The sequence below is a fragment of the Vicia villosa genome, unplaced genomic scaffold (assembly GCF_029867415.1).
Source record: "Vicia villosa cultivar HV-30 ecotype Madison, WI unplaced genomic scaffold, Vvil1.0 ctg.003510F_1_1, whole genome shotgun sequence".
Lineage (NCBI taxonomy): Eukaryota > Viridiplantae > Streptophyta > Magnoliopsida > Fabales > Fabaceae > Vicia > Vicia villosa.
The window spans coordinates 120,731-133,447 of record NW_026706223.1 but is presented as its reverse complement, the minus strand read 5'-3'; the positions used below and the strand labels follow the sequence as shown (position 1 = coordinate 133,447).

General features: G+C 32.5%; 1 protein-coding gene across 3 annotated transcripts; it reads left to right on the top strand.

Moving 5' to 3' along the window:
- Positions 1-6,832: 6,832 nt before the first annotated feature.
- On the top strand, positions 6,833-10,831 carry LOC131641088 (probable pre-mRNA-splicing factor ATP-dependent RNA helicase DEAH2). 3 transcript variants are annotated; one of them, XM_058911411.1, is made up of 7 exons: positions 6,834-7,295; positions 7,614-7,816; positions 7,947-9,031; positions 9,446-9,571; positions 9,672-9,910; positions 10,021-10,139; positions 10,328-10,831. In XM_058911411.1, the coding sequence occupies exons 1-7, from the start codon at positions 7,029-7,031 to the stop codon at positions 10,452-10,454; spliced, it is 2,166 nt and encodes a 721-aa protein (XP_058767394.1). In that variant the 5' UTR covers positions 6,834-7,028; the 3' UTR covers positions 10,455-10,831. The 3 variants fall into 3 exon arrangements, 2 of the variants coding, with proteins under 2 accessions (XP_058767395.1, XP_058767394.1); XR_009295432.1 differs by lacking the exons at positions 10,021-10,139; positions 10,328-10,831 and having other exon boundaries at positions 6,833-7,295; positions 9,345-9,571; positions 9,672-9,694; XM_058911412.1 differs by lacking the exons at positions 9,672-9,910; positions 10,021-10,139; positions 10,328-10,831 and having other exon boundaries at positions 6,833-7,295; positions 9,335-9,546.
- Positions 10,832-12,717: the final 1,886 nt, after the last annotated feature.

Below are 12,717 nucleotides of genomic sequence, written 5' to 3'. Positions count from 1 at the left end.
ATGAGGTGTTTTCGGAGATGCATTTCCGAATTGTGGAAATTTTTTTAAAAAAATCAAAGCTTCGGAAGTTCATTTCCAAAGCAGGGGTAATTTGGGTTTTTCGCTGGGGGTGACCCCCATAGGGAGGTGGCTAAAGAAATTTTCTTATTTTTTCTACTAAAGTATATATTTCTAACTAGATTAAATTAATATTTATTTGACAATTATAATTTCAATTGTTTTTTATTTTTAATTTGTGTATCTTTTATATATATTTATTAACCATCGTTATATATTTATTTATTGTTTATATCGACTTTGCATGACCCGTGCGAATGCACGGGTCCTTTACTAGTGTATGTTAAAAAAAGAGTGAATAAGTTCATCTATTCATGTATCTAAAATTAAAAGAATTTTTTTTAATAGGCAAGGATTCTATTAAAGGAAGCTAAAGGGAGCTCCACCCGACAATACAAACACCGAAACAGCTAATTCATCTCAAAACAAAGGAGAGGAAAAGTGTTCTAGGTTTAAATGTTACTACAATCAATATTCTTACAAAAGGAAGATAGCCAAATCCAATATCTAAAAACTATGGTCGTCATACAATCAACGAAACTCGGACTAACATTATTAAAAATAATATCATTCTTCATTAGCCATATACTCCAAACTATGGCAAATCAAATAACCGACACCACTTTGCGCTTCATCTTCCTCAAGATTTTCTCACAATTAAAGAGGAAGGACTTGAACTCTTCTAAAATTAAAAGAATAATAAGTGTTTCACTCTTTTAGTAATATATTGCTCATTACGAATAATAAAATAATAATAATTATAAAAATATTTTAGCAGCTAGAATAGTTATGGGGGCAAATATAATATGTTATTATTAAATAAATTTTTTACATTTCTAAGATTTCAAATTAGAGAAGTAGATCGGCTCTGTTTGGTAAGTCAAGTTTTCGAGCTTATAGCTTATGTCTTATGTCTTATAAGCTCGTATGATAATTTAGACCCGTTTGGTAACGGTCTTTTCATCACGAGCTTATAGCTTATTTTACTAGCTTATAGCTTATTTTCCAGACGCTATTTCAAATAGCGTTTTAGCTTATGTCTTATAGCTTATCATTTTTTCTTCCTTTTTTATCCTTATTATTTTAATTAAAATTCATTTTTAACCCTTGTAATTTATTTTAATTTAAAATAAAATAAATATATATTAAATATCTTTTATGTCATTTTACATTAATAAGTTAATTGAAACGCTAATTTTACCAAACACTTCAATTAGCTTATAAGCTATCAATCTCAACCATCCGCTATAAGCTATAAGTCATCAGTCATCAGCCATCAGTCATAAGCTATAAGCTATCAGTTAGCTTATCAGTTAACCGTTATTTTTACCAAACAGACCCGATGTATTTTTACACTGTCAATCAATAATAACTATGTATTTTGTTAAGTCATACGGTAAATTTAAAAATATTTTTATAATTTAACATTTTAAAATATTTTGATTGTATAAAATATTTTTACACCGACAATCAGTGGCGGAGCCAGGAATTTTAGACAGCCTGGGCAAAAACTTTACACCATTAATTATTCATTTATTTTAATTTTCAAACTTTATTTTTACTAATTTTGCCCCTAATTTTGTCTAAAAATCGACTATTAAATTGCGGGGAGTACAAAGAAAATAGGGGTTGAGTCTGGGCGCCTGTCTGGGCTAGCTGGGCCTTGGCTCCGCCCCTGCCGACAATACACTATCATTCAACTCTTAAAATTAATTCTCATATTTATTTTCTCATTAGAATATAAAAAAAGAAGAAGTGATATTATGGAATGCAATGCAGGAGACAGACTTGGAGGCTAAACCGTTATGGTTGAATGGTGGAACTTTCAGCGATGATGATAGTTAGGAGAATTGTAACGAAAGCGATGGAATTAACGATTTCATAAATCATGGGCAAATCAGTTTTGGAAATGACGAAACAGGAGGAAACTGTCAACTTCCAACAATTGATTCCACTTCCTTTGTTTTCAAACAACCACCAACGGTTCTGTTCTGGTTCAAAGATTGTGAAACGTACGCATACAATGCATCCCCCACAAATGTGGTTTGGAATTTGGAAACAAGTGTTAAGAAAAAAATACTCCCGTTTTGCTCGGATTTGGAACATGTATAGGAGTTTGTGTTTATCTTTTAGAAATGATTCTGAAATTAATAATCTACCCATAAAATATGTTTTTGCATCCGTTTTTTCTTTGCTTTCAAATGAGACAATATCTCAACCAACTTGTAAGTCTATCTATGACGACATTTCATAATTCCAACTTACAAAGATTTTAATTTTCTATGGTATAATAAAAGTTTGAGTTCCTACATTAAATATATGTGGTAATAGAGCTGTCAAAATAGGTTCGGCCATAAGTTCAATAATTTAGTGCGGGTCAAGCCACAAAATGCCTTAAAAATATGTTTAATTGGTGCCGCGGTCCCTTAATTTAATTTAAGGTTTCAATTTGGTCTCTTATTTAATAAACGTTACATTTTAATCCTTCAAAAACTATTCCGTTAGTCAAATTTAGTTCATTCCGTTAATTTTTAACTTTAAATGTCTTAGGTAAGACAATGTTGTTGAGTGACCACCATAGACTTCATTATTTTTTTTTTTAATTTTAACCATTTGATTTTTCCAACTAATTTTACACATTTAGATCTTGATGATTTATTAATTATAACGGTACACCAACAACACCTAATTTTTCTTTAACTATCTTCATCTTCCTCCTTCTTCATCTTAATCTTCATCACCATATTCATCCAAAATCCAGGAAGTTCCAAAAAAAAAAAATTAAAACTTGAAAAACTGAAAGTTCATCACCTTCTTCATCTTCTTCATCTTAATCTTCATCAGTCATCACCATCTTCATCCAAATTAAAGTCAGAAAGTTCATTCGTAGACTTTTCTAATGAATATCGTATTATGACCCATGAAACAATTCATTCATCAATTTGAGCTCTATGTATATGTTTATATTTTTTTATTTTATATATTTTTATTACTATACCCTTTTCCTGCATTAACACATATTTCCTCTCTTTAAAAAGCAAATTTAAAATTAAATGTGAAAAGCATTTTTCATATCTAGTTTTTTCTTCCTTCACTTTTCACTTCACACGAACAAAGTGTGATGAATGTTGCAAAAGTTTAAACAATACTGTTTCAACAAATTTTAAATTTGAGTGAGAAATAATCAATATCTGTTAATGAGAAATAATCAGTATTTGTTAAAATTAGGTTTTTGAATTTGGGCAAAATTGAAACATATGAATTTTGATTATCAAAGTAACATTTTGGGGTTCAATTTGTTAATGAGAGTTGTTGTTTCTCTTGTTGAGAGATTTAGATTTGTTGGTTTTTAAAATTTTAATTTTTTTTAGAATTTTCTGGGTTTTGGATGAAAATCTATGAAGATGGTGATGAAGACGAAGGTGGAGAAGATGAAGATAGGAAAGAAATATTAGGTGTTGATGGTGTATCATTATAGTTAATAGACTCTCAAAATTCAACGGTGTAAAATTCGTTAAAAAAACAAATGGTTAAAATTCGAAAATAATAAAGTTTATGGTGGATAATAAAGAATATTGTTCCACCTAATACATTTAAAGTTAAAAGTTAACGGAATGTACTAAATTGGCTAACCGAATTGTTTTTGAGGGACTAAAATATAACGTTTATTAAATAAGAGATCAAAATTAAGTTAAAGGACCAAAAGATGTATTAAGCCTAAAAAATACGATATTATTTTTTTAGGCTCAATCCATCGGACCTATGTTTTTTATGAGTCAGGCTAGGCGGGCCAAGCGGGCTTCTGGCTGATCTATTAAAAAATGATTTTGGTAAATATTAGAGAAAAATAATCGAGATGAGATATGATTGCATAAATGTGTTTTTTCAAGTGATAAAGAAAAGTTAAAGAGGATGAAGATATATTTTCAAGATGATGTAATCAGAGAAATGGTTGTGAGATGAAGAAAAAAATTGATAAGTATTGGTGTTAGTATTAAGTTATTTTGCACTTTTACATGGATGGGGCTTTGGCCAACCCATAAATATATAATTTGTTATACGAGATTAGCAAGCAGTCGAATTTAGGATTAATTGATAATTTTATCGTGTTTTTTATTTGTAGCACTACTAACAAAAGTAGTTATTGGCACGAAGCCACATTCTTAGAAGATGGCACGTATGTGAATTAGAGAAATGAAAATATCGTAAAAAAAAAAAACAAGTGAAAATGGAGGGGGTCCCCACTAAATCCGAGTCCACCCAAATGTATTTGTTTGTCTCAATCGACTCCACTAACATATCCTTTTACAAGGGAAACTCATCGGCCTTAAAGATCTCAAAGAGTTTAAGTCAACTAACTTCATCCGACCAGGCTCCACGTTTTAGATGATCCTTGATGTTAGTATCGCTTGGGTCTTGACTGTAAGCTTTTCGATAAGTCTTGATGCAATTTTTAGCGTTCTCCATATTCAAAATAACAACCTTCATTTTTGGAGTCAACCGAGTAGGCGAAGTCAAAGTTCCTACTCGTTCATCTTCTTCATCGTCATCAAAGAAGAAAACACCAAAAAAAGAATAATTGGAAGAAGCATCCTTTCACGAAGATCCTCTAGAAAGCTTTTCTAAGTTAATGTCATTAGATACATATATGACATCATGGACTGAATTATCAATGATTAAGAGAGAAGGATTTGGATTATAAGATACTTCTACCCTAACTAAGGGAGAGGAATCATCATTCCCATAATTGCTAGACAAATTTATGGGCCTATCGTTCTTATTGGCTATGGTGAAGGAAATGGTGAAGATATGGAAACGCTCGAGTAAGGATGGTACTTAGGAGAAGCAGAATCTGATGTGAAATGAAAATCTCAAATGGGAGAGTGGAAATTTTGTTCAAAGAATAGCGATCACTCTGAGAAATACTCTTGGAAAAGAAGAGGGAAAATCGCTCAAGTAAAAATTGATTCCTAAGGGAAGCAAAAAGTTTTCCTAAAACTTGAAAACCCTTATATAACGATGAAGGTAGCCAATAAACCAGATTAGCGGGAGATAGAAGCTATAAGATTAATGGATGAATTTCTCATAGGGAATATAAAAAAACTCAAGTGAACTCAAGTGCAATAGGAGAAAGTGACATACCATAAGCAGATCGCCTAAAGCCACATGTAGAAAAAAATCGGCAAAACATTTCAATGATGGAAGAGCACTTAATTTGCTTGTCTCCCACTAATTTTGTAATATATCCAAATGTTCCCACTTCTCTCCAAGGTCAGACACCACTTTTAAGAGGCTAGCCACGACTTTGAAGACTTCCCCGACTGATTATCACCCAACTAAGCCTTTGGGGAAAGTGTTATGGGTTGGCCAAAGCCCCAACCAAATGCAAGCCCAATCAAAATAATCCAGCGTATAAAGGCAGCACCTGCGAGATTCAAGGTACACTTTTATAATCTCTAATTTTCACTATACTCATCTTGGACTATGAACTGAGTTTAGTGTTGGAGTGCTAACCTTGCAGGTCCATTCTGCGCCACCGTATCAGAAATCAGCGTCATTAAATTAGGGTTTTCCATCATCGATGAATACCAATTCTGGTTCTAGTACGAAACAAGGGTTATATCTGAAGATCAGCAAGTTCACACACATAAGGTAACTCATATGTTTTCCAAATGAAGAAACCACATGTAACCTTGTCTTCACCAACTTTTTTGCAATGTGTTGTATGCACTGTCTCGATAAGAAATTATGCAATCTCGAGTAAAATAGAGTGTTATAACGATGTTCAATGTTGGTAACACTTTTTTGAAACGATTCTCTAATTGCACCTAGTTGCAACTTTAACATGGTGTTCACAACATCCCAACATCTACACAAATCTTTTTTACTAGTACTCAAGGATGAACATGTTTGTTATTGTAATCCCTAAATGAGTCACCCAGTTAGTCCATATAGCAACAAACTTTTCTATATAGGGTGTCAACCATGTTTAGTGCACATACTTAATATGTCAACACAAACTATCTCAAATAGCTGCAAGTGTTGCTAAAATTGAAACACACTATTTGAATTCATGACTTTGTTCTATAGATCCAAATCATGCTCTTACCTATTAGATTTGATGTACTCATTGCATTTCCAACTTCCTCAATGTCCATCAATGTCCATGTGAAGTTTGTCTCCTTTCATTTTCCAAGTAGGCAAAACCAACAAAAAAATTCAACTTGGTTGATGTTGCACCAAGGATCTCAAGTAGTAGGAGCTGGTACTTGTTGGTTTTATATGTAGAGTCAAAGATCAACATGGAATGAAATATGTTTAACAACTTCATAGAATCATGATGTGTCCATAATATATTAGCAATAACATCTGATTCCTCCATGTTTATGGTCTAGAACATGTATTTCTCATCATGAACTAGTTTCAACAAATGTTGCATTTCCGTGAATGGACCTCTGATGGTAGACCTACATGTAGATATTGCCTTTGCTTCTAGATAAGTAATAACTTTACCATATTTTTTTAAATAGACTACCCAAATTTTTTTGGCTTTTATTTGTTCTTTGAGAGCGAATTTTTTTCTTCAAAATGTAACTTTTGAATGAGGTAAATAATGAAAAGGGTAATTTTGTCATAAAGTAAAAAGTGTGAGAGTGCCAAGTCTAAAATAGAGGGTGCCAGATAAAATTCTCAGACATAATTGGTTAAATAAAATTGGGCCAAACTAAAAGCCCAAATAAAAATAAGAACACAATCCCAAACAAAAACGTTCAGCAGCTGCCACAAGCTCCGCAGCCCTAACACCAAAAACGTTCCTCGTCTTCACAACAACTTAGCCCTAGCATTGCCGAGGCCCTTGTGTTTTCACTCACACTTCCGAATATATTATTATTACCCAATTCTCGAAAGGTATATTCCTATTTCGTTGAAACGGTGCCAAAAATCGAAGCTCCTTCATTATTAGGGTTTTGATGGGTACAGAACGGAAGAGAAAGGTGAGTTTGTTCGACGTCGTTGACGACGCCGCTGCTAAGATGGTGAAAACAAACGGCGGCTTAATCGGCAACAGCCTCATTAACCACTGGAACGGAAAGCCGTACTCTCAACGGTACTATGAGATTTTGGAGAAGAGGAAAACACTTCCCGTTTGGCACCAGAAAGAGGATTTCTTGCAGGTTTTGAAGGATAACCAGACTTTGATTCTCGTTGGTGAAACTGGTAGTGGTAAAACTACACAGGTTTGTTTTTCTGTATTCTAACTCTCTCTTTCAAATTTTGATGCTATGATTCTATTTTGTTTTTTTAGGTTTAGATCATAATTAATGAATAAACCATCAATTTAGTTCCTTAAGTAAAGATTAAAAAATTTTAAACAAACTCTAATTAATGTTTATATGTTAAGTAGTTGCCAAATCATATGAACTTAATGAAGTGAAAAGCTAATTGAGGGATGGAGACAAGTTAATAATGCTAGATGTGATAGTGTTATGGGATAAAATTGGTTATTTTTAAGTGTGTATAGGATGTTAATTTTGTTGTGTAATTTTGGGATACAGATTCCTCAATTTGTTTTGGAAGCTGTTGATTTAGAGACCCCGGATAAACGCAAGAAGATGATGATTGCATGTACTCAGCCTCGTAGAGTGGCTGCTATGTCTGTTTCGCGCCGTGTGGCTGAAGAGATGGATGTTACTATTGGGGAAGAGGTTGGTTATAGCATCCGATTTGAAGATTGTAGTAGTGCAAGGACAGTTTTGAAGTATGTATTATTTTATCATTTGAAATTGTGTTATGTAATCAATATGAAGCTTGTTATACTATTTTGATATGAAATTGTTTTCGCCATCTTTTTTGTTCTCAAATATAATGTTTTTTCGTCGTTTCCGCAGGTATTTAACAGATGGTATGCTTTTGAGAGAGGCAATGACGGATCCTCTTTTGGAACGATACAAAGTAATTATTCTTGATGAGGCACATGAAAGGACTTTAGCTACAGATGTGTTATTTGGCCTTCTTAAGGAAGTTCTTAAAAACAGACCTGACTTGAAGTTGGTTGTTATGAGTGCTACACTTGAAGCTGAAAAGTTTCAGGGATATTTCTTTGGAGCCCCTCTAATGAAAGTTCCTGGTAGGTTACATCCAGTTGAAATTTTTTATACTCAAGAACCAGAGAGAGATTACTTGGAGGCTGCTATTAGGACAGTTGTGCAGATTCACATGTGTGAACCTGCTGGAGACATACTTGTTTTTCTTACTGGAGAGGAAGAAATAGAAGATGCGTGCCGCAAAATATCAAAAGAAGTTGCAAATATGGGGGATCAGGTGGGCCCTGTGAAAGCGGTGCCGTTGTATTCTACTCTTCCGCCAGCTATGCAGCAGAAGATTTTTGATGCAGCTCCTCCTCCAGTTAAGGAGGGAGGCCCTCCTGGAAGGAAGATTGTGGTATCAACAAACATAGCAGAAACTTCCTTGACAATTGACGGTATAGTCTATGTTATTGACCCTGGATTTGCGAAGCAGAAGGTTTATAATCCTCGAGTTCGTGTCGAGTCTTTGCTGGTGTCACCAATATCAAAGGCTAGTGCACATCAGAGATCTGGACGTGCTGGAAGAACTCAGCCAGGGAAATGCTTTAGACTTTATACCGAGAGAAGTTTCAATAATGATCTTCAGCCGCAAACCTATCCTGAAATTTTGAGATCTAATCTAGCCAACACAGTTCTTACACTGAAGAAATTGGGTATAGATGATTTAGTGCATTTTGATTTCATGGACCCTCCTGCCCCTGAAACATTAATGCGGGCTTTGGAAGTGTTGAATTACTTGGGCGCATTGGATGATGAGGGTAACTTAACCAAGTTAGGTGAGATTATGAGTGAGTTTCCATTGGACCCTCAGATGTCAAAGATGCTTGTTGTTAGTCCTGAGTTCAACTGTTCAAATGAGATTCTTTCAATTTCTGCCATGTTGTCAGGTATGCTTCTCTTTTTTCCTTCTTTTTTTATTATCGCTTTGTGTCTGTCTAGAGTCCCGCCTTAATGTTAAGGGAATATAGTTGAGTTGGGCTTCTTTTAAATGGAGGCCCAGCATTTGTACATGTGCATAGGCAGTTCTGTGCATATGGCAGGGATGTTTAACTGCTTACATGTGTGCTTAGTTGCACATGAATGCGGTTTCTGGAGTGTGTCCAGTTAGGTAGTCATCAGCAACTGTGTTCTCTGGGTTCCATGCCCCCGGTTGGCATGTACCATAGGATTCTAAGTAAGTGCTGATGCAGATAGTTGCAGTTTCTCAGTATTCTCTCATGAAGAAAATGGTGTGCTCTCGCCTCTATGCATCTGCTGACCTTCCGTGGACCTCGTCTGTGGTAATCAATTTCTTTATTTAGTACCCAATTGCTTTATCCGGCCTAGGGAGGCACAAAAAGCTGCGGATGAAGCGAAAGCTAGGTTTGGACACATTGATGGAGATCATCTCACACTCTTGAATGTATACCATGCCTACAAGCAAAACAGTAAGTGCATACTTCTCTTTTCATTTTATTCTCCATACCTTGCTGTTTATTTTTATTTTTGATGTTTAAGTTTATTAATTATATGTGAATTGATTTCCAGATGAGGATGCATCTTGGTGCTACGACAACTTTGTCAATAACAGGGCACTGAAGTCAGCTGATAATGTTCGACAACAGCTAGTGCGTATCATGGCTCGGTTTAACCTGAAGTTATGCAGCACTGACTTCAATAGTCGCGACTATTACGTCAACATTAGAAAGGCAATGCTAGCAGGATATTTCATGCAGGTGGCTCATCTTGAACGGACAGGGCACTATTTGACAGTGAAAGACAACCAGGTTTGCTAAAGTTATTTTTTTTTCCTTTGTTCTTCATTTGTATTACCAAAATAGCTATTCTCTAGCCTGTGAAAGATTGTATTCAAATATATGATTCTGCTCTGATGTAGGTGGTACACTTGCATCCATCAAATTGCCTGGATCACAAGCCCGAATGGGTTATCTATAATGAATATGTTCTCACCAGTCGGAATTTTATACGTACTGTGACAGATATACGCGGTGAATGGTAAGATTTTATTGTTGTAATAATCTGTAATATCCAAATGGTTGTTCTAGCAAATGACTTTGTTTGAGAACCTTGAGCTGGCAAAATGTAAATGCTTTTTAATATATGATATTTACTTGGATTCTGTTTCTAATTATTGTTGATGTTATTGAAATATGTTTAACTCTGATAATTTTTTTATTTTACAGGTTAGTAGATATAGCACCACATTACTATGATTTGTCTAATTTTCCACAATGTGAAGCGAAGCGAGTTCTTGAAAAGCTGTACAAGAAAAGAGAAAAGGAAAAGGATGAAGCCCGGAATCGGAAATGAAGAAAGCCTTACCTTACCGTTTCTGCCATTGGATCGGAATTTGATGTTTCATCTCCTGCAGGTTGATATCATAATATCGTCATGGGAATGTTCACTAATACTACTACCTCCTTATTACCTTCATAAAGGACATGCTGATTGTCAGTAATTTTAGTGAAAGAGTTGGCAGAGTTCCTTGTACCATTAGAGTAGTAACATGTTTTATATTCCTAGACCTTGTTCTGTTGTACCTTACGGATTTTATTTATTGGCTTCAAATTTGTTTTTGGGATTCTAGTGTCGTCAAAGGTTAAATGCCCTCACCGTTGCATTAGTGGACTTGGTATATTTAGCAGCATTGATAATTAAGCATCCGGAATTATAAGATTTTGATTTAATATATTGTCAATTGGTTATGCTTTATCTGAATACTCTTTATTTATTTATAAGAAAACAGCGTATGTTGCGTATATTGCTTCGCTCCTTCCAAAATTGTCATTCTTAGGCTTAAATATATTTTTTGAATCTTGAATATTTATTTTTGTTATTTATTTAAATATATTTTATTACTTTAAATATAATTTATTTTTAAGAACTAGATTACTTAAAGATGATACTACAACATGATTTTTAATATAACAAGTCAAAAATTGTTTTAAATATAATATACTAGTACTTAAACCCGTGCGAGGCACGGGTTAAATATTTTTTAAATAAAAAATTTCATTTTAAAATATTTATAATTTATAAATTTTATTTATAGTAAGATTACTATTGTATAAATAAAATGTCATTGTTATTAATAATATACATAAAAAAATTATTTAATTAATTTTTTTTGTAAATTATAAAAATTTTAGGCATTTTTAATTTATTAATAATTTGTGTAAGTTAAAAAAAACATTAACTCGATAAATAATTGTATCAATAGTTAACTTTTTTCCGTTTATAAAAATATTTGTAATCTATTCTCGTTTATTAAAATAATTATATCATCAGTTGACTTTTTCCTGTTTATAAAAATATTTATAACTTATTACAATTTATAATAATAATAATTGTATCAACAGTAAACTTTTTCATGTTTACAAAAATATTTATAACTTATTTTTGTTTATATAATTAAATTATTTTTAATTAATATTTTAAACGTCTCCCATAAAATTAAGGCTTAAAATTAAATATGAGTATTATGAATTGAATATTAATTAAAATTATAGTATAAATCTTTAAATTACATAAAAGAGTTTATTAAAACAATAGTATAAAATCTTTAAATTACATAAAAGAGTTTAATAAATATGTATTGATAATGGGAAAGCTTGCTGAAGAAGGAAATCAAAAGATAAAGAAATACCAATTTTATTTGGAGGACGATAGGTCACCGCAACGTTATTATAAATAGTAAATAATTATGTTAAACTAATGATTAAAAAATATGGATAAAATGAGAGCATTTTAAAATGAGAGATGAAAGGAATAAATATCAACTATTGGATTCATCAAGAGAGAAGGTTAATGCATTAATGTGACTATTAATTTATCACTCTTGATGGATCCAATGGTTGATATTTATTCCTTTAAAATGCTCTCACTTGATATGCTCCATATATATATATATATATATTTTTTTTTTAAGGAGTTGTGAATAGTATCAGTATAAAATATAATAAGTAAGATATATTAAGTAAGATATTTTAGTTTTTCTTGTATTTATTCATTGATTATTTTAGTTGTATAAAATATAATAAGTAAGATATATTTTTCAAGGAGTTGTGAATAGTATCAGTACTTCAATAAATTTTTAGAGCCAATGTGTGAGTATGTCTTACTTGCTTTACAATAATAAGTTGGCTTTAGAGTCAATGTGTGAAGTGACTAATCTTATATATTCCTAGCAGTTTCATACTTAAAAAAAAATGAAAGAATGATTTAGAGTTAAAAAGTAATATTGGCCATTTTTCATAGTGCATCCCACATATATCTAACTATATATTTTATTCATTTTAATCTAACATGATCACATACATTTTTGAAAGTACTAAGTAGTAATAGTTTCATAACAAAAGACAAAATGCATTTGAAGACTTGCAAGTAAGAGAAGCACTAAGCTGAATTTTATAAGAGAGTCAACATAGTGGTGCACAATGAATTATAAACTCATTGATCTTATACATTTCATAGTACCACTATGTTTATCTTGCTATGCATGCCATCACAGGTCCACTTTTTTCACCTTGTAAAAAATTACGTATTTTAAATTACTATTGAGTGAGAATTAATC

Bases quoted from the DNA above. Each gene is read 5' to 3' on its own strand.
- LOC131641088 (XM_058911411.1), top strand. From the start codon at position 7,029: ATGGGTACAGAACGGAAGAGAAAGGTGAGTTTGTTCGACGTCGTTGAC. The intron at 7,296-7,613 runs GTTTGTTTTTCT...TTTGGGATACAG, and splicing joins GTAGTGGTAAAACTACACAG to ATTCCTCAATTTGTTTTGGA. The intron at 7,817-7,946 runs GTATGTATTATT...TCGTTTCCGCAG, and splicing joins AGTGCAAGGACAGTTTTGAA to GTATTTAACAGATGGTATGC.